Below are 20,169 nucleotides of genomic sequence, written 5' to 3' on the forward strand. Positions count from 1 at the left end.
CCCCGCCAGACCTTCCCAGTAATGCCCCCAAATTAACCTCTGTGCTGCGGGAAGACGTTACTCACTCAGAAACCTCGGCTTGCCTCTGGCCTGCTCATACTTCCTGCACAGGCTCCTTCTGCGGGGATTGCCCCCAGACCCAGCTTGCTGATCCCCGGCTCCTACCTTGTGTGTGGTCCCTCCTAGGCATGGTTTCCCTACCCATGACACATGTAACAGAAGGGGGATCTGGGGGCTCCTCAAGAACAGAGAACAGGACTAATGATCTAGGAAAAGGGCTAAATTCTGAAAAGAATGAAATGAACCCAGTACACACGCTCTTGCTTGAAACTCTTTATTCCAAGATGATGTTTTCTGTGACATCTGTGACATTTTGTGGCAGGTGACAGAAATCCAGACTTAGGGCTTTACAAGGTACACTTCCCTTCATCTATTTATGGTCTACACCAGTGGGAAGGTCAGGAGTCCACTGTCACAACCAGTGAGAGCTTGGGCGCCGTGGACACCACAGTAGACAGCTGAGCAAGGACCACGGATGCGTAAGAGGCTACCAGTCCTGAGCTCAGTGGGGACAGGAAGAGCAGAGCGTACCTTGGAAATTTGTTTCTGACATTAGTACACATAGCTCTAGCCAGTTCTTTTCCTGTGAACCGCAGCATTGGCTTGGCTTAGAAGCTCTGGGAAAGCCTGCCAGACGTGGACATGCTTGCGTGTGCTCACGCCCAGCTCTGGCCCCAGGCAGCAGCCCCTGCGCACACAAGACTACTTCAGCTGCAGAAATCAAGGCTGAGTTCCCAGAGTTGCAGCGGGACAAGGCCCTCACAGTCCTACAGATAAGAAATTGGATCAGAAACAAATCATTAACAGAACTTTGGAAGTAAAGAGCAAGGGATCTCCAAGCTAGACAGGGACGTGGCTTCCCCGGGTCACAGTCCCAAGACATCTCTGGAAGCAGCACCAGTTCTGAAGGGAGAACAGACGACTGCTGTTCTCAGTCGGGGTCAGAGTCAGGTTCCGAGGAGAGCTGCCCCTCCATGGTCTCACAGATGGCATCCTGCAGGGATGTCAGCTGACCCCGGGGACTCATCCCCATGGGCTGGATGACTCTGTGCCTGTGAGAAAAAAGCACGGTGAGGTGGGGAAGGGGCCTGGCAGAGGGCAGTGGAAGTCGTGCTCACCCCGACTACTTCCTAGTGCTCCACCGGGCTGTTCCCATCTACTGGGGAATCCCAACTAGTACCCAGTGGCTTTGGAACCTTAGTCTTAATTTCTCGAGGTCTCAACCTTCATCACCTCCGAACCACCACCCGTCTCAAGTCGAAGCCTTTCCTGGGGCATTTCCTTTGTTTGAAACCTCAGGAACGCAGCCTTGCCGAAGCCCACCTCTGACCCCACCTCTTGGAGCTCACAAGACGGGACACAGGCCTGGGGTTCTGTTCTCCCTTCTCCCAGCCGTGGGCCCCTCCTTGCCTCACCACGTACCTGGAGAGCTTGTCAAACATGTTCACCAGCTTCATGGCCTCATGCTCCTTCTGCTCCTCCGTCATGCCCTCCATGGGGTTGGGCGGCTTTTCCTCCACCCTCCCGGTCACTGGGTTTATGCTGCTTCCCAGGGGAGGGGGTGCAGGGAATGCATTAGTGACTCTCTAGGACAGGAGGCCGCTGCACAGTGGGTGGAGTCCCACACGTTCTGCTTGGGCCCGGACTGGCAAGGAACCCACGCTCCTGGGGGTGGCAGGAAGCCTCCCTCCAGGAGCAGCAGTGGACCAGCTCCTGCCAGCTGATCTCCTGGTCCCCCAACGGCCCAGCCGCCTTCAGTCCGTGTTCTCAACAAAACGTCCTGACATCAGGGCATATCACTTATGGAGTCAGTGCCGAACTCGCAACGTCCTGCCCACCCGCCCGTGGCTCCATCTGGCTGTGGGAACAGGGACCAGGCTGAGCGAGGGAGCCAAGGGTGTAGGGGCACACACCTGGCCTTGGCTTCCTTGTACTCATCCGTATCCGTGTCCTCGTCCTCCGAGTACTGGCCCTCAGGCCGGCCCCCCGCCATGAGGCCCCTGGCAGCCAGGAGGCCAGCGGCATTCCCGTAGCCCGTGTACTTGATGAACCGGGGCACTGAGGGGCAGGGTAGAGGTCAGTGTGCGAAGGTGGCTGGAGGGACAGGCGGGGGGCTGGATCCCAGCACTCACCACTCTCGGAGCACAGGACAAACAGGAACTCGGCGGCCACTCTCTTCACATCGGTGTCCAGGTGTGTCATGAGGCGAACAAGCTTGTTCCGCAACAACTCACCAACCTCGGGCCGGGTCCTCACGTCCCGCAGTGGGGGCAGTACCTGGGGAGGCAGCCTGGGCCTGCAGAGGCTGGGGTCTGTGATCTGGGGGGCCCAGCTCCACCCCCCAGCCCCCCACCCATACCTGTGCCTTCAGGAACTTCCTGGCGGGCCGGTGAACGCGGGCACACTCCGTCAGCACGCTCAGCACGGGGGCCACGCTCTCCTTCAGCCTGTGTGTCTGCAAAGGAGCCTCTGTCACTGGGGCTGTGCCCCCACCGGACTTGAGGTCGGGGTTGGGGTAGTGACTGATACACACACACGCACACACGCGCACACACGCACCACTCCCCCCCACCGCCCCCAAGGCCTGGTCCTGGCAGGAGGCATTCAGGAAGAGGCCTTGCCACAGTCAGCCAGCTGAGGGGCCAGGAATGGGCAGTGGGGATCCGTGTGAGCTTCAAGAGGACCTCGGTGGGAACTTAACTGAGGAGTGCTCGTGTGTGCTCTGTGACCTGGGCAAATCACTCAGCTATGCTACCCTCCCTACCTGTACACCGAAGTTGTTCATGGCCATTAGCACCCCAAGGACACACGACCTGTCCTCAAAAAACAGCGCCCAAAACACAACAAAAATCCCTCCTCGGTGGGCTTCACAGACTCAGACAGTGAAGAGCTGCCGGCCTCCCCCAACTTACCTCCCTGGATCACGAGCCTAGCAGCAGTCTCGGTAGGGACCGTCACAGACACCCCATCCGATGCACGTGACTCAGCTCCCAGCACGCGTGAGCAACATGGACTCCCAAGAGGTCCACCCAGTCTCACTGCAGTGCGGGCTGCAGCCTGCGTGATGTCTGCGAGCTCCCAGAGGAGCTGGTCAGAGGTTTGGCCCCCAATGTCCTGGCTGCAGGAGCCTCTGGCTCAAGATGCCTCTGGGTCCCCTCAGGGATGCCAAGACACAACTGACACTCGTTGCCAAGAGCTGCTGAATGTTGCAACACCGAGACTCTTAGGCCACCAGCAAGGACTCAAAAAACATGCACAAAAAGCTGTAAAAAGTTCTTTGTTTGACTCAGAAAACTCATCACGATAACCAGAAAAAACAAAACCCGCAAGAACGTGTCTGAGTCTGCGTGCCTGAGAGACAGACCGAGTGTGCGTGCGCACGCACGCGCGCCCCCGTTTTTCAGGGTCTGCCAAGCTGGACCACAGAGCAGCCGCAGAAATCACCCGAATCACCCCGCCAGGCTGATCTCCACTCTGCAATGTGGACTGTTTAAGCAGCGACCGTGGCTGCCTGGGAAGGTCAGAGCCACCGGGGAGCCCCCACATCAGGTCCCTCTCCCCACCTGGTGCAGACGCTTCTCCAGGAAGCTGAGGAGAACACGAATCACATCCATGTTGGCTCCCAGGAACTCCAGGGAGCCTTCGCGCGGCTCCAGGGTAAGGAGGACATCCAGACATTTAAGGGGCAAGTTCCCCAGGAGGTTCACCGTGTGCCTGAGGACAGACGGGGAGGAGGGCTTGCTGAGTCCGATCCCCAGCGTAGGTTCAACCCTTGATGCCCCTGCAGAGGCCACATATGACAGGAACTAGTGACTGGGGACTTGGCGACAGGAACCAGAGGCCAGAGCTGAGGGCAGGACTGACCAAGGCAGTGTTTCTACTTGGTGGGGTGAGCTCCTAAGGAAGGGGGCACTGCCTGCAGATGCCCTCCCTGCCATGCCCTGTCTGGGCTGAAGCACCGAAGACATCTCTGGAAAACTAGAACCTGCCTAGGCACAGGTCCTGTGAGCACAGCACCACTTGTCACTACTCCTCTGCTTCCAGAACGACGTTCCCATCCTCAGATCCGTACCCCTCGTCCTGGCCACACGCGGATGTCGGTCCCAGCCAGGGCTGGGAACTGCTCGGCAGACACACCAGCACACCTCCCTTCCACCTAACAGGCGTCCCTCACCCGTGGAACTCCTCCGTGCGGTCTCCAGCAGCAGCGACCATCACACAGTGCCGCAGGATGGTCCCCAAGTGCCGGTAACGGGCAGCATCTTCCTGACCGAAGAGAAAGGGGTTCCCGTGAGGGGAAGCCCCACTCCTGGGTCCTATACACGGACCGCGACTCTCCTCTCCCGCACACCTCACCCCCGTCCTCTTCCACACACCCTGACGACATTTCCTCAGTCCAGCGTAGGTCCTCTCAGGACAAAGTCACGGTGCACTCCAGCCCCACGCTCATGGCCTCCCCATGCCCCAAACGCCCTCCTGCCAGGCTGCAGGAGCCACACAGCCACACACACTCCATCTCTCTTAGAAACGTTCTTCGTTCAGGCCCTCTGCCCAAAATGTGCATCTCCTCGCCTCCTCCAGACGGGCTGAGAACTCCACAGTCCTCTCCCCATCAGATCTCCGGACACCGGCAGGGGCCCTCCAGGCAGACAGAGCCAGGGAGCACCCACGCGGTGAAGCCCTGTGGGTGCAGGTCCGTCCTCACCTCGTCCACCTCTCTCTTGATGGAGTCAAAGGTGATGTTGAACAGCACTTTGAGGATCTCCATGGCCCGCTCGGTCTCCTGGGGAGGAAGGAGCTCGGGCGGGCTCTCCCCCGGGATCAGTCCCAGGGTCAGCTGCAGCGCGTCGGTCAGCAGGCGCACCCCCTGCAGGTCCTGAAACAGCTGCTGCCGCACGTCCGTGCGCAGTGCCGTGAGCAAGAACAGGAGGCGCAAGTCAAAGAACTGGACGTCGTGCGGGAAGCTGGTCTGCGGGCCCAGCCCCACGCGCTCTGCCAGCCTCACCACCAGGCGGGCCTCTGCCGCCAGCACCTGCGCCACCGGGCTGCTGAGCACGAGGTTGCACAGGCACTTGAGGGACTCGAGGACAACGTCCACATCCAAAGGCTCGGGGACCGGCTCCTCCAAGGCGACGCCGGCATAGCGGGCAAGGGCCTGCAGGCTCTGGCGGCTGGTGAAGGGGTCCAGGCAGCTGCGGTCCCGGGACAGGATGCGGATGCTCTGCAGCCAGGGGACGCGGCGGGAGGGCGGCAGGCCCCGCTCCAGGACCGAGCCCAGCAGCTCCGCCAGCCTCTGCGGGCAGGGAGAGGAGCGGCTCCAGCAGGCCCCTTCCCCGGGCCACCCACGCCTGCCCCTCACCCCGGTCCGCGCCCACCTTCCGGTCCTGCTGCTGGGCGTCCTCGAACGTGAAGCTCTGGGAGTTCTGCGGGGAGACGCGGGCGCTCAGCGGGTGGGGGCGCGAGGGCTCAGGCCCCCCGGGCCGACCGCGCACAGCGGCCTCGGGGACGGCGCCCAGCCTCTCCCCGCAACTCCTCACGGCGCGGCGCGCGCCCCGCCGCCCGCCCCTGGCCGCGCACACACGCTCCGGGCCGGCCAGGACGCGGGCCCCGCCCCGCCGCTCCCTGGCGAGGACCCCGTTCGCGGGCCTCGCTCACCTCCCGGTTGTACGTGCGCAGAGCCTCCATAATCACGTCCTCCTCCCCCGCCTCCACGGCATCCGCCACCACCCGGGGCTCCATGGCGCCCGCGGACTCCCGCGCCGGGCAGGCGGGAGAGGCTTCGCGCACCCGCTCCCGGCGGTGTCCAGCCGCCCCGCCCTGCCCCGGCGCGCGGGGGACGCCGGGACCGTGCGCGCCGCGCCGCGGGGCGGGGCCAGGGCCGCGCGCGGAGGACGCCGGGACCGGGTGCGCCACGCTGCGGGGCGGGGACTGTGCGCGCCGTGCGGCGCCGCGGGGCGGGGCGAGGGCCGCAGGCTCCTTAAGGTGGCGAGCTGGGTCAGCTGACTGGAGCTTGGTCTAGCCGGCGGGTCGGCGGGGTTTTCAAAGCTCTTACTGGGGGATTGTTCGACCCGGGGCCCAGTCGTCCCTGACCCTCCTAGGGACCCCTGCTTCTTGGGCCGGAGCTGCCCGCAGGCGCCGCGCCGCCCTCCCGCGGCCCCTTTGATGCGCAGAGCCGAGGCGGGAAGGACCCCTCGGCGTGTTCAGCGGGGGCTGGAAGGCCTGCCGAGGGCCAGCTCGCTGCTTTCGCAGGGCTCGTGTCCCGAAGGGATAGACGAGGGCACACGGACATCCGGGACTCGCGGTGGGCCGCACAGGGGTCCGGGTCGAGTCCGCGCCGTCTCTGCGGAGACCGGGCGAAAAGAAGTGATCTGGGGGAAGGTCACTCAAAGCAAAAGGAGCGGCCGGTTCCAAGACGGGGATGGCCGCGGTGGGCGAGAGAAACACGTCCCTGCCGCTCCACGAAGGCGGAGAGTGCGGAGGGTCAGGGTGAAGGCAAAGCCTGACCGTGCGCCGCAGCGTCCCGGGTGTGCCGCTCAGAGGCAGGGCGGCCTGGCCTGTGTCCTCTTCCGAAAGGCAGCGATGGACGTCCCGGGGTCCGCGCGCTGTCGGGAGCGCTGCACGGCACGGCGCGTCGGCATGCACCGTGCAACAAGCCCCTGTGGGCCGTCGGCCCCGCGCCAGGCCCACTCCCGGTGCAGAGTGCGGCGGCGGGAAGCCCCGGTCCTCCCGTCCCCGCACGCGCACCCCCGTCTGGCTTCGTTTTCCTGCGGAACGCGTCACCCCTGCATCTTCGGCAGCGCTCGCCGGGGCCGGCACTGGTCTCCACCGAGTCCCACAAGCGGCGGCCGCGGCCTCGAAGCGCACCGCAGCCTGGGCGGGGGCGAGCGCCCGCGGCGACCCGTTCCAGCCTCCCTCGCGGCGGAGGGGCCCAGGAGCGCCCGCGGGTAGGACGGGGCTCCGTCTTCCGCGCGATTGGCCGGTAGAGGTGCCTGTCCACGCCTCCGCGCGGTCATTGGCAGGGAAGGCACCCGCGGCCCGCCCCCTCCCCAGACCGGACGTGGGCCGGACGCCGGCAGGAAGTCGGCGGCCCGAGCGGAAGCGGCGGGGTCGCAGGGTCCTGCCCGGGACTGAGCCACGTCCGCGGGGGCCGTGGCGGCGCGGCTGACGCGGGCCGGGGCCGGGCGCGATGGCGGACTGGGCTCGTGGTGAGCGCGGGGAGCCAGCCGGATGGCGGCGCGGCCGCCCGTCCACGGGCGCCGGCAGCTGGCGCTGGGAGAGGGGCCTTGGCGTCCCGAGAGCCCCCGTTCTCAGCCGGGGAGCGGGTCGCCGGGCCGGTGGGACTGCGCGGCTGGGCGAGCGCGGAGCGGTTCGTAGGGCGTCAGCGTCCCTTTCTGTGCGGCGCGCCCGCGGCGACTCGTGGGGCTGGGCCGCGGTGGGGTCCGGGCCGCGGGGGAGGTGGTTCTGACCCCCTGAGGGTCAGGAATTGGGACTCCCCGGGCCTCGCACGAGTCCCGTGTCGGGTCTCCGCACGCGCCGTGCTCCGGGTGCCACGTAGGGTGTGGGGTGCAGAGGCGCGCCGACCTCAGCGGACCTCAGCCGGTTCTTGGGTGTCGCGGAGCTCTCCTCCCGGTTGTTCCCCCTCGGTCGCTCGTCGGCTGCTCCGGACCCGGCGCTCAGGTCGTCCCTGCAGGGCCCCTTCTGCGGCGTCCCCCGGGGCCAGAGTTCGTCGTTTTTCGGAGGGCGAGTCCCCTGTATCCTGGGGACGTCTGTGGACGGAGCGGACAGGTTCTGTCTCAGTCTCCGAAAGTGCTGGTGGGCCTGAAGCCTTTGGGGCACCTGCCCGTCGCGGCTTGGCCGTGTTCACAGGCGATCTGCTCACACGGCAGGTGCCCGCTGCTCACACGAGCCTGTCCGCTGAGGTCCCTGCGCCCGACCCTGGCTGAGGGTTGGACCTGCGTGACAGCCGGGGGGCCCAGTCCCCTGAGACTTCCAGCTTGTCGGATCGAGCTGGAGTGAGCGCCCTGGGGCCAGGAAGGGCTGATGGGCAGGGGTCCAGGGCGCGACTCACAGGTAGACGTCCCCCCCCACTCAGACTGTCCCTTCCCACAGCTCAGAGTCCCGCCGCTGTGGAGGAGATTCTAGACCGGGAGAATAAGCGGATGGCCGACAGCTTGGCGTCCAAGGTCACCAGGCTCAAATCGGTCAGTGGTGGTGCTGCCTCATCTCCACCTGGCAGGCACTCTGGAGTGGGGACCAGAGGGAGGGTCGAGGCTGGGAAGGGTTTCAGGTAGCTCCCATCTTCCTTGTCTGCTCCGCGGCAGCTCTCATCTGTGAGGTCCAGGGGACAGCTGCATCTCCTGAGCTCTGCTGGGGGCACTGTGCCTGGCAGAGCTGTTGGCAGGGTCTGCTGGTCTCCGGGGGGGTCAGGTGCCGTCCGGTGTGCCTTCTCTGACCTGACTTTGCCCCCTCTGTGTCCTGACCAGCTGGCCCTGGACATCGATAGGGATGCGGAAGACCAGAACCGGTACCTGGACAGCATGGTAAGGGTCTGCAGCGTGCGCGGGCATCGCGGCCAGCTCTGCCCCATGCTGCCTGCTGTGCCGGCCCCTGGTGTTGCTTGTGGCACCTGCGTGGCCGTCGTGGAGGTGCTGTCCCTGTGTGACCTTGCTGGGATTCCTCCCTCAGGACTCGGATTTCTCAAGCATGACAGGGCTGCTCACGGGGAGCGTGAAGCGCTTTTCCACAATGGCGAGGTCTGGGCGAGACCACCGGAAGCTTCTGTGTGGTGTGGCCGCGGGCCTCATCGTGGCCTTCTTCATCCTCTCCTATCTCCTGTCAAGGGCAAGGACTTGAGCCACGAGGAGCTGACTTCTGTGGGTGCCTGGGGCAACCAGGGCCTTCCCCTGCCTGGTGTCCTAGGCTCCAGAGGACCCACCTACAAAATACTCCTTTGAAATGATGATCGTGACTTGGGAATTTTCTTCCTGTGTGGCCGGACTTCCCGGCTGCCTCTGACCGAGCGAGCTCATCCTGGCTGGCCCCGTGCCCGTAAGTCTCTCTCTTGCGGAAACCAGCGCCCACCCACCTGTGCTGCTGTCGGTGTGGGAGGGCAGAGCCTGTGGGAATCAAGGACACGGCTACCTGTGGCCAGCAGCCTTTCCCTTATCCCTTGGGGCTTTGACTTCTTGGGGCCCTGCCCCATCCACATCTCTGGGTAAGGCCACATCTGACGCCTGAGGTGCCAACACAGGGAGGGGGGTTTGGCGGTGAAGTTGGAGCACCATCGCCTCAGCTCAGAGATGGCAACTACTGTTGGGGGCTGGACGTGGCAGCTCAGCTGGGCTGCTGGGCCAGGGCAGGTCAGCCTCGGGGGAGGGCAGGGTGTTGTGGATGTAGAAGTGGACTGCAGCCTGGACTGGAGGCACTGGGCTCTGACTCTTCTGGATCTCACAGTCTTGTATCCGTGGGCACAAAGTTCCGTTTTCTCAGCATCCACTGTCTGGCCGACACCAAAGATGGATTTCCGGGAGACCAGACATCTAGAAGCAGTTCCCTCTGGCATCTTGGAGTCAGGCAGGGTGTGTGTTGGGGGCAGGCGTTCTGTGACCGGAGGCTTCCCTACAAGGGCTCTCCCCGTAGGATCTGCGGGTCACTTTGAGGGTCAGCGGGCAGCTTCCCCTCCACCACGTGAGGCCCTTCAACAGTGAGCATCCCTTACTGAGGCGACTCTCAGTCCCTCCACCCAGCCTCTGCAGACTGCCCTCCAGGCGTGCCAACCCCCGGGCCCTCCCTGCCCGCTTCGCCAGCCCCATTCACACACACAGCAGCACAGGCCCAGCTGGGCCAGCGGCTTCCTACCCTGTGGTGGGGTGTCAGCACTGTCATTGTGCGTCAGCACACGTGAGAAGCAGTCGGTCAGCTGTGCGTTCTCCTTGCTGCCATCTGCCTGCCCGGTCACTCCCCTGACTCCCAGAGGACTGTGGGCGCTGCCCCGCACTGCCCGCTGTGTAGTCCCCTGTATGGCTCCCACACAGTGACCGCACCTCGGCTCCGGGCACCTCACTTTCCTGCCGCCGCTGCCTGCTCTCCCTTCTGCTCTTACTGTCCCTTGTCCGTTCCGCAAGCCTGGCCTCTCCTCACATGGTCACCATAGCTGCTGCTCCATTGTACCTGCTGGGCCACTCAGCCTCCCGTTGGAGGGGAGCCTACTTTCCTCCGCCTGAGTGCCCTGTTCTGACTTGCCCTGGCCCCTCCGGGTGCTAGTTCTCATGCGGGGAGGTCAGCGTACCTGCCTCCTTGTCTAGGGGGCTATGCTGTTTCCCTTGACACCTTGACATTCCTTCTCAGGCCCCCGGGTCCTGTCTCCCTCCCCAGTCCCCACGCACTGTGGCTCTGAGTTACCAATCTCATGTTAAGGCTTGCCGCAGGGGCATGTCCTCTGGTGGCCACCAAGCGCACTAGGCCTTTGTAGGGTCTCCATTTTGGACCCACACTCTTGCGTCCCCGCCCAGGCCTGTGCTGCTGACCTCTTCCTGATGACGTGGCTCAGCTGTGGGAGCCGCACCACGCTATGGGTCCGATGCGGGCTAGATGAGATTCTGTTTTGGGTAGTCTTGACGGGTGCTTCCTGCTGTCCCCTTAATAGCTCAGGCTGCTGTGTTCTCTCCTAAAGCCCCATCTGCCTCCTCACCCCCACTTCCACGGCTCTTTGTGGCCCTTTCAGCTATTTTGGGGTCTGGCTTTTAGTTCCTTTCTGGTTTACCTTTTCGTCTCTCATTCTGATTGTATCGGGATGGATTCCACGTTGGGGGTGTGGCAGCTCTGCCGTGGCCTGTGTGGCCTTCCACCCTCCTGCCCTGTCTGCAGCTCTCGCGCTACTGCTGTGCCGTCTGCTGACATTGGTCCCTGAAGCCATTGACAGAAAGAGGACCTCGGGGCCCAGCCTTTGCCAAGTGAGGACACACTGCCAGGCTCTATCCCACAATTCAAGGACAAGACTTTTAACCATAGAAACTTGGAATAAACAGCTTCATGATGAAGCAAACAGTTTTTTGGTGTCCTCATTTTCATGGGTGCTTGGGAGTTTCATCTGGACCTGACCCTGGTCCACAGACTGGCCGGGGACGCTGGTGGTCTGGACCCCACATCCTGCCGTCTCTGGTTCTACCATGTCCCTGCTCTGGTCCTCATGTTCCTCCCACCCCCACCTAAGGCAGTTGGTCACAGGCTTGTCACTTCCTCTGCCGAGTTTGTGTAACTCACCCCCAAGGGTTAAATGTATAAATGTGAGGAGCTCAGAGCAGCCTCATGTGGGGAGGGGCAGCAGAGTGAGGGGGGAGGGGCGGCAGCCATACTGTGCTTTGTTGTGCTGCGGCTGGTGGGCTCACAGGGACGTCAGGTGGGGGCGGCCGCCCTGCAGTCTTCACAGTGACCTTTCCGCAGGGCTGCGGTGAAGTCCACACTCCAGTGCTCAATGCCTGGCCTTGTACTCCGGGTAGCCTCTGGAGAAGCCTGGCTTTGGCCTCACTCAGATACCCCCTTCCCGGCCCACATCCTTGTGCTTCCTGTGTTGCCTTTGCTCTTAACATCACCTGAAACCTTAGTTGCAAGTGCGGTAATTGGTGTCTTACGGTTAGTGTGGTTGGCATTCGAGACGGGCGTGGTGGGGATGGCCCTCCGCCTAGAACATTAAGGCCTCGCCTGGCAGACGGAGCCTGGGGCTCTTGTCCTCTGAAGGCTTGCTCAGGTGCCTGCAGGCTGAGGGCGGCGTGTGCTGGCTGCCTGGGGGCCGCTGTGGCCTCACCGAGTGCTGAGCACGCACCCCCACCACGGTGGCAAAGGGAAGGGGCTGCCTCTGCTCCACAGAAGGGCTTCTGCTTTGTAGGTCCCACAGCCTAGCCTCGGGTCATGCAGTGCTGCTTCCTTGAGGGTGGGCACAGATTCTAGTCCGGATTCAAGGGGTGGGGCACAGAGCTCACAGGGACGGGTCTGTCACGCAGGAAGAAGGCCCCATGGAAGGAGACAGGTGCCGGTGTGACCGTCCTCGGAGTGTGGGATGAGATGTGACGTGCAGGGCCGGTGGCAGAACTAGGAGGGCAGGCGTGGCGCGGGGTCCAAGGTCCCAAGCCCCCCTCTCTGCTCAGACCCCAGTCCCTGGAAGCCAGGAGAGGACCCAGCCACTGAGGCAGGAGCCCCTTTTCTGGGAAAGCTTGATTCTACAGCCAAGACCAGTTCGTCAGTAATGCAATCTGGGATTTATTAAATATCTGGGCATGGCAGGAAACAAGATAAGCAAATGGGAAAGCATAGAAAAAGTAACTGGTCACGACTGTCCAAACGAGCTCTGCCCTGCGGGCCGCAGCCCACCTGGTGGAGGCCGCGTCCCGGGCCCACACCCAGGGCGTCTCCGGCGGTGGCTGTGCTGTGCAGAGGCTCTGGGCAGCCGGCTCGGGTGGGCCCGGGGCTATTCCACATCCACCACCAGGGGTGTCATGTAGTCGGAATGTTTGATGCCGAAGGTGACGACAGGGGCGCAGGGCTTGGTCACTGTCACCTGGGAGAGGAGAGGCTTTGAGAAGAGTTGGCATTCCTGCCCCGCCTGACAGACTCCGCTGTCCCTGGGGCTTGAGCTGCTGGCAGTAGCTTCACTGTCCCTCCTGAGCCTGGGCCAAGGTGACCGGCAGCAAGTCCACGCCACCGGGTTTAAACACGGAGGCTGGTGCATGGTGAGTGCCCCTGCTTTCTGGGGAGGCAGGACCTGCCCCTGGGGCAGTGGTGTGCCCTGGATGCCTAGCGTGCCAGGCTAGCACGTGCCAGGATGGCCACTGGGACCCCCACTGGCCCTTCCCCGCCACACCCACTCTGGGCATGCTCCCATGCTACTCACGTCCTCTTGCCTGTGCCCCACCAGACCGTACCCCTGCAACCCCCATCCCCCGGGATTGTGCCCCCAGTAACCCAACCATTCTGGCCTGTGGTCCCTGCTCCCCAGGCTGTGCCCCTACCCCTCTGGGCTGTGGGCTCCTGGTCCCCAGGCTGTGCCCCCCCACCACTCTGGGTGGTTCCCCTACGACCCCTCCGCACCGGGTTGTGACCACTATCGTCCCCACTCCCTGCTCACTGTGACCCCCCCCACCCCTCACCCCACCCCTCCGGGCCCTGTTCTTCCTGGACCTTCTCAGGGCTGTGAGCTCCCGGTCCCGGCTTGAGGGTCTTGTCCCCCGGAGGCTCCGCTCGGGCTGCCATGGTGTACTGTGGAGCCTTGGGCTTCGTCAGCTGCACGTCTGTCTGGCGGTAGGCTGCAGGACCTGGGGTCTAGGAGGTGAAAGAGGCTCAGAGAGCCTCAGCCTGCCCGGGCATGCTACTCCTGACGGGGGCGGGGGGGTCGGTGCCAGCATCGGGCCATGGGCTTCACGCTTGAGCCACTGTATGTCTGTGTGTCAGGGGTCCCTGTTGTCTCCACAGAATAGTCATCCTGTGGGGATGACCTCTTCTGTGTGGGACGTGGCCCTTCCACGGCAGCCTCGCTCTGGAAAAGATACCCTGTGTGTGCCAGTTCCAGGTTGGTTGCTTTGGTGTGTGCCAGAGAGGCCCCTTTCCAGCTGGGACTCTGTCCTGTGGTACTTGATGGCCATGCGATGGGTGGGCAAGGTCAGCAGTGCTGGGATGCCACCTTGGCCTTCTCTCCAGGCTCCTCAAGCTCCCGGGCACATGCCCACCCCAGGGCCTTTGCACTGGCTATTTCTGCAGCTGGAACCCTCCTCCCCCAAATATCTCACAGCTTTTCTTCTTCCCATCTTCCTGCATGCTGCTTTATCAAAGGCTGCTCCTTGTCCTCCCTGCAGCAAAGGCCACTCCCCTGCTCAACCCTCCTCAGCACTATCAGCATCTGTACCCCTGTCCACTGTCTGCTTCTCCTCACCCCTAGACTGGAATCTGGGGTGTGTGTGGGTGGGGGTGTGACAGGGTGTGGCCAGGCATGTGGCAGGGCCCAGAGGATGAAGAGCTGACCAGCTTCAGTCTGGTGGGATCTGGGGGATGGGGCCAGAGGGGCCACCCCTGGGGGATGAACTGTGCTGCGCCCTGGCAGGGGGACTCTTGCCTTGTGCAGGTCGTCACTGAAGCTGCCCAGCTTGCTGCGACCCTTGATGGAGAAGGAGGGCTGGGAGGCCTTGCCGACAGTGTGGGGCCCCATCACCACAGGCAGCATGTAGGCGGCCGGCCCTGCAGGGCGCACGGGCATTGAGTCTCAGGCTGGACAGAAGCCAGCATCCAGACTCTCCACCAGCTCCTTCTTGGGGCCATTCGCCTCCAGGAGAGCGGCCATCAGGCTGCCCTGTCCCCCCCTCCCCACCATCTCCCGGCGCCCCTGCCAGCGTCCCCAGCCCAGCTAGATGTTGGCTGCCAGGGCTGCTGCACACCTGGGGTGCTGTCCACTCGAAAGGTCTTGGTCCGGGCGGAAATGGAGTGGCTGGGCGCTGAGTCAAACACGTGCTTGCTAGATTTCTCTGGAAAGTAGTCACCTGGCTCGGGAAAGGAGTGGAGGGTGTGCTGGGAGGGAAAGGACCGTGCAGACGGGCTGCGGATCTGGCCCAGGGGGTCAAGGAAATCCCCCAACACTGCAGGTGCAGGGCTTCCCGGCCCCCGTACAGATGGTGCCCGAGGTTGGTCAGGGATGTCCGGGGCTGCAGGAATCGGGGGACAGCTGCGGATTTGGAGGGAAAAGGGCAGGCTCTGTTGTGGGCCTGGTGCTAGGATTCAGGCCAAGAAAAGCTCAGGTCAGAATTGGGCTAGAGGGTCCCCTACGCTGCCTCGGGCCTGCTGGTGTCCCTTGTGAGGCAGATGAGGGGATAGAAGGCCCAAGATGCCTGTGTTCCCTTACTGCCCCACCGTAACAGGACACACGTGGCTGTCGGCAGAGTTGGGCAGGCCTGCGGGGGCCCCAGAGTCCCTTACCAGGGCCAGGGGTCGTGATGGTCTTGGTGCGATAGCGCCCCAGGATGGAGTAGGCGGGGCCGAGGTCCTTGCCTGTCCTCAGTATCTTGGGGTTCACACTGTAGCGGGGCCCTGGGGAGCAGTTCTCTGCCAGGAGCATGGGGGCCCCCCGGAAACTGTAGGCTGGTGCACGCAGCTTGGTGGGTGTGTGCCTCACAAATCCTGTGGGACAGGGGCTCTGAGCAGCCTGGAACCAGACACCATCCTTGTCCCCACCCTATTGGCCCCAGAGGGGTTCATGGGCTGAGAGCCAGGGATGAACCCTCTGCCCCACCCCACACACCCACCCCTCAGACCCCCAGACCTGCACCAGCCTCATCCCAGGCGCTTCCCAGATCGCCCCAAATCCTCCCCAGACCCATTCCAGGCTCCCAGGCACTTACCCGTGGTGGGTGGAATCAGGTACTTGGGCCCTGGGCTGCTGTAGAGGGCCATGATGGGCCCCCGGGGGCGATGGGGCCTCCAGGTGCCTACCCATACTTCCTCTGCCATGGCTGGCTCTGTCCATGGAGGGGAGGGTGACCAGGTGCTGGGAAGACCCGACTCCTAACCCCATCCCTGCTTTGTCCCCACTGATGGGCAGAATTTCACGCCACAGTCTCCTCAGTGAGGTCTTGAGCTGGGCCCAGACTTACAGAACTTCTGTTTCGAGGTGGGGGGCCTTCTGTGCCCCCACCAATCCCCAAGAGGAGGCGCGCCAGGCCCTCGTGTACATGCCCAGAAGGACTGTCTCTCGCAGACCACCCCTCCCTGGTTCTAAGGGGCTCTGGGCAGGTTCCTTCTACTCAGAGGACTCTGGGCACTGCTGGGCAAGGAGCGGTAAGCAAAGGTGGGAAGTTCCTGGGTGAGGCTGTGCCATGGGTGGTAGGCGGCTCCAGAAGGGTCCTCACCTCTTTGGTCCAGGAGCTGCTCTCAGAGCAACCTATGGACCAGGCCTCCTCAGAGGCGGTCCTGTCACTCTGGCCTCAGTGCCAGGGAGTTCCCAAGAAAGGGGCATGGAGAGGAAGGCCTCTTCCTCTTTCTCCTCTCCCTGGGGGGCTTGGAGAATTGGGGAGGGGTCCTAGCCCTAAGCTCTAGAATGTGGCTCTGTGGGACGGTGGGTTCTAGATCACCATCTGTGTGATGGAGACAATGGCCTCTGCCCAGAGAACCCCCACCCTCACCAGGCGTGGTTCAGGTTGGGACTTTGCTCCACTCTTCCTTTGTGACGGGAGGGGCAGAGGTTTGGAGGACAGGAAAAGGGACAGCAAGGTTCTGTACTGGACATGAAGGTCATGGGGCCCAGAACTGGAGTGGCGGGGGAGTGAAAGTTGTGAGGGTCAGAGAAGAGCCTAGTCAGCCAGGCCCCCAGTGAGGACCACTGATGGGGAGGGGGACTGAGCACAGGAAGCCTCCAGCAGTCGGGATCCTGGGATCCAAGGTGAGTGTAGGGTTGGTGCAGGCTGGGGCGTTGGGGTGGGGAGCTGCTGCTCTCCCTCCCATGCCCCTGCTGGCTGTGCCCACCCCTGGGAGCACGGCTGCCCTCAAGAGCAGACGTGCTTTCTTCTTGGCTTTGTCCAAGTTCCTCTTGGGGCTGTGGCCCAGGTCTGCGCTTCTTCCAGGTAGACTCTTTTCTTGGGTGACTTGAGGGAGACGCTTTCAACCCCTGACCTGTGCCTTGGTGTGTTTGTGCGTATTCATGGTCTTGGAATGACAGCCTTCAGATGCAGAGCAGTTCCAGCAGGGCCTCCCAGTCCTGGCCGGTGACCTCTGCCTGGGGCCCTTTGCCCGTCCCTGCTCTGGGGCCCTGCGCCTGCATCCCACCGCTGCCTCAGCAGGCCTTTCTGTGTCCACCCACCTGCCTGTCTGTCTGTCTGCTTTGTCCGCACGGGTGTCTGGTGGGTCTGTCCTCTGCGTGGGGCTACTTGTACGTGCATGCTCTGTGGGTGCAACCCTGTGAATGTGAATTCCCGTGTGCGTGTAGTTGTGTCTCTGAGTGTGGGGAGACACAGGAGCCCGGAGCGGAGCTGCAGGACGCTTTATTGATTGAACAGTATTAGGGTAAATTCACACATGGGGTAGTGGGACGACATGGCCTTGGCTGCTTGTGTAGCTGGTTCTGTGGCTGCTTGGGGCTGTGACTGGGCTCTGCTAGGCCTCATCTTCGCTGCCCAGCACTTGCACCTGGAAGACAGACAAGTGTGGGCGGACAGGGCTGGGGGTCCCGTCCTCGGTGAGCAGTAACCAGAAAGTGCCATCTCTACTGGGCAGGCAGGCCCAGGTCAGCCCCTGGGGGACAGTAGCCTCTGGCCCATTTCAGCCAGTCCTCTCCTACCTCTCCTAGCAGCTGGGGAAGTGGTGCATGCACCTGCGTGGGTGTGTGTGTGTGCACTTGTGTGCAGGTGTGCCCGTGCATGCGTGTATGTGTAGGGGAGGCTGAGGGGCTCCATGGGGAGTGAGGTCTGGGAGGTCCACTCCCACCTACTGCGGCCGGTCGGGGTGTCTGTAGACGCGTTCGGCTGCATTGGGGGATAATCAGGAGCCGTGGCATTTGGCGGAGGGCCAGTAGGGTGGGGCCGTGGGTCCTGCTGGGGCTGTGGGCATTTAGGGACCTGGGTGCCCCCGCCCCCCAGCCCCAGTACCAGCAGCTTGACCAGCTCTGCTTTGTGCATGGGCTGGAGGTTGTCTATGCAGGACTTGAGCTCAGTCAGGGCGGCCTTGGCATCCGCATTGACGTTGTACTTGCTCAGGGGCCCCTCGTAGAGCTCCTCAGGGGACCCCACCAGCAGCGTTTGCAGGAAGTCCATGAAAAACTCACTGCTGTCTTCCCCGGTGGCCAGCCCTGTGTGGTGAGGGAGGGATGGCACCAGGACAGGAGGTGGCCTTCCCGCCCATGACCCCAGACTTCCCAGAACTCCAGCCTTGGCCTCTAGACCTTCCGCATCCTCCTCACCTCCCCCAGATCGTCCTCCATGCCAGCCCCTACCCCTACCTGCCCGTGGACCCCTCCTCTGCTTCCTCCCTCCACTCTGGGTCCCCGGCGTCTCTGGGGAAGGACTCCAGCCCCTCATGCAGCCGGGACTTCCCCACCATGTGGGGTTGGCTGACCTGGGGCTTGGAGTGTGGGGGTCAGGCTGGGCTGGGTTGGTGACGCTAGGGCTAGGGGAGAGGATGGAGCTGGGGTGCGTGGGGCTGGGCTCGGCAGGGGCATCAGGGTCGTTGCCCACATCCGTGTTCTGTGATGGAAGCCGATAGGGCCCCTGTCAAGGCTGTCGCCCTCCCTGCGAGGGACCTGGTGCCTGGGTTTTCAGCTGCCTAGGCCCCCCTCCACCCCCCAAACAGGGGCTCTGCTGACAGAAGCACAGACTCACCCCAGGAGCAGAGCAGGACGAGGGCCACCAGCAGGAGGGTGCTGCTCCCCTTCATGGCAGACGGCGGTCCCTTGGCAGCTGCCTCGGCTGGCTTTATGCTGCACCTGGGCTGGAGGCGGGACAAGCTGCCCGTCAATACCTGGGCAGCCAGCGGGGCGTGTCCTCACCCGCTCCCCGCTCCCCGGGTGTCAGCAGTGGAAGGCTGGGGGCACCGTGGAGGGGGGTGTCAAGTCAGTGGGGGAAGGACAGGAGGGACCAGGACGCCGCAGGCCTCTGGCCAGGCCTGCTTTGTGGCTGAGAGTGGTGGGGTCTGGGGTTGGGCTCAGGTCTTTCTTTTGTGGGTCCCCCTCTGCTTAACATGCCTGAGGGTCTCCCTGGGGCAGGGGTGGGGGCTTCCTGGGCCTGTGGATCTGGGTGGTGGGAGATGGGTCAGGGCCGCAGGAAGCTCAAGTGGACAGTAGGGTCCAGCAGGAGGAGGTGGGCCTCGGAGAGACTGAGGGGCCAAGAGCCAGACCAGCCTGGGGCCTGGTGGGAGTATCCCACCACTGTGGGGAGTTGGGAGGGGGCCTCATACTGAGACATAGCCTCCTTCTGCAGCAAGGCCAGCCCTGGGAGCCTAGGATCGGGGCGGGGGGCGGGGATGGTGCTTAGATGTTAGAATGGAGCTGTGATGTCTATGTCCCCAGCCAGACCTGCCCAGGAGCCGCCATTCCCATCTGGGACTCTGGCCCTCTCCTGTCCCCTGCTGCCACCTGGTGGCTGATGGTGTCTTCGGGTGCCCAAGAGGACTCAGGGGTTTAGCCCTGGAGCCGCTACTCATTCAGCATCTGGGGACGGTTTCCACCTTCCCCAAAGTGCTCTGGTTTGATTACTCTGGTATGTGTGTCACCCTTGGTCACCCTGTCCCTCACTCGTCTCTAGCTGGGCCTAAGTCTGTCACAGACCACAGCCCTTGTCCTGTTGACAAGGTGTATTCTGAATCCTCTTGGCTGCTGTGGAGTAAGACCCAGCGATGGTAATCTACTTACACACAGATTCCAGGAGTATGGAGCAGAGCACATGTACTGAGGTCACCTGTAACAGCCATATGGCCGCATCAGTGAGACTGTGCTCGAGGCCACGTGGAGCCCCCATTCCCAGGGGCCCCAGGGATCACGGATTCTGGCCTGGCCATGGCCTCCACCTTTGCTCTGATGGACCCATCACCTTCTTCATTTAATTTCATTAGATTATTGAAGTACAACAGACCCAAGATGTTACATTAAGGTTAGGGTTACAGCTTAGTGACTCCACAGCTCTGGGCATTACTCAGCCCTCCCCACAAGAAGCGTAGCCCCTGTCTGTCCCGAACAAAGTTCCTACCATGCCACTGACTAGTCCCTCTGCTGGGCCCGTCTCCACCCCCCACCCCCACCCCGTATTGGTCTCTGGCCGCCTGTTGTCTCACCGGGCAGATGTCTAGCGATGCCAGCCCCGGGCTTCAGCGTTGCCCAGAAGCAGTGTTCCTGGACCTCAGCTGGTCTGAATGCCTGCAGGGGATTCCGACAGTCAGGGTGGCTACCAAGTCTCCAGAGCTTCGTCCCTCCCGGAGGTGGACTGGGTGCCCCCTTGGCTGTGTTTGGGTTGTGGCTGTTGTTCTTCTCCACACCACAGCCCCTGAAAGCAGAAGCTGCTGGTGGTTGCCCTGCTGACCTTCGTGGGCTGCCCGAGACACACCGTCCAGCCACCTCCCAGCCCAGGAGGATGGAGAGCAGGCCTCCTCCGC

The 20,169-nt window shown here is 63.1% G+C and overlaps 4 protein-coding genes across 5 annotated transcripts; 1 reads left to right on the plus strand and 3 right to left on the minus strand.

The window, feature by feature from the left end:
* Window positions 1-320: 320 nt before the first annotated feature.
* RIC8A (RIC8 guanine nucleotide exchange factor A) lies at window positions 321-6,045 on the minus strand. The gene is made up of 10 exons (XM_082749515.1): window positions 5,716-6,045; window positions 5,436-5,483; window positions 4,766-5,353; window positions 4,235-4,326; window positions 3,624-3,774; window positions 2,420-2,515; window positions 2,193-2,337; window positions 1,974-2,118; window positions 1,483-1,602; window positions 321-1,112 (listed from the first exon to the last, which is right to left on the minus strand). The coding sequence occupies exons 1-10, from the start codon at window positions 5,797-5,799 to the stop codon at window positions 992-994; spliced, it is 1,590 nt and encodes a 529-aa protein (XP_082605641.1). The 5' UTR covers window positions 5,800-6,045; the 3' UTR covers window positions 321-991.
* A 1,052-nt stretch (window positions 6,046-7,097) lies between these two features.
* Window positions 7,098-11,104, plus strand: BET1L (Bet1 golgi vesicular membrane trafficking protein like). 2 transcript variants are annotated; one of them, XM_082749517.1, is made up of 4 exons: window positions 7,098-7,265; window positions 8,170-8,261; window positions 8,544-8,600; window positions 8,746-11,104. In XM_082749517.1, exons 1-4 carry the CDS (start codon window positions 7,247-7,249, stop codon window positions 8,911-8,913), a joined length of 336 nt encoding a protein of 111 aa, XP_082605643.1. In that variant the 5' UTR covers window positions 7,098-7,246; the 3' UTR covers window positions 8,914-11,104. The 2 variants fall into 2 exon arrangements, with proteins under 2 accessions (XP_082605643.1, XP_082605642.1); XM_082749516.1 differs by having other exon boundaries at window positions 7,155-7,426.
* Window positions 11,105-12,272: 1,168 nt separating this feature from the next.
* CIMAP1A (ciliary microtubule associated protein 1A) lies at window positions 12,273-16,119 on the minus strand. The gene is made up of 7 exons (XM_082749518.1): window positions 15,945-16,119; window positions 15,438-15,554; window positions 15,016-15,216; window positions 14,481-14,582; window positions 14,162-14,283; window positions 13,234-13,374; window positions 12,273-12,613 (listed from the first exon to the last, which is right to left on the minus strand). Exons 2-7 carry the CDS (start codon window positions 15,544-15,546, stop codon window positions 12,524-12,526), a joined length of 765 nt encoding a protein of 254 aa, XP_082605644.1. The 5' UTR covers window positions 15,547-15,554; window positions 15,945-16,119; the 3' UTR covers window positions 12,273-12,523.
* Window positions 16,120-17,056: 937 nt separating this feature from the next.
* SCGB1C1 (secretoglobin family 1C member 1) lies at window positions 17,057-18,666 on the minus strand. The gene is made up of 3 exons (XM_082749519.1): window positions 18,405-18,666; window positions 17,676-17,875; window positions 17,057-17,217 (listed from the first exon to the last, which is right to left on the minus strand). Exons 1-3 carry the CDS (start codon window positions 18,457-18,459, stop codon window positions 17,185-17,187), a joined length of 288 nt encoding a protein of 95 aa, XP_082605645.1. The 5' UTR covers window positions 18,460-18,666; the 3' UTR covers window positions 17,057-17,184.
* Between the last annotated feature and the right edge of the window lie 1,503 nt (window positions 18,667-20,169).

Source organism: Mustela nivalis (assembly GCF_964662115.1).
Source record: "Mustela nivalis genome assembly, chromosome: 9".
NCBI classification, from domain to species: Eukaryota; Metazoa; Chordata; class Mammalia; order Carnivora; family Mustelidae; genus Mustela; species Mustela nivalis.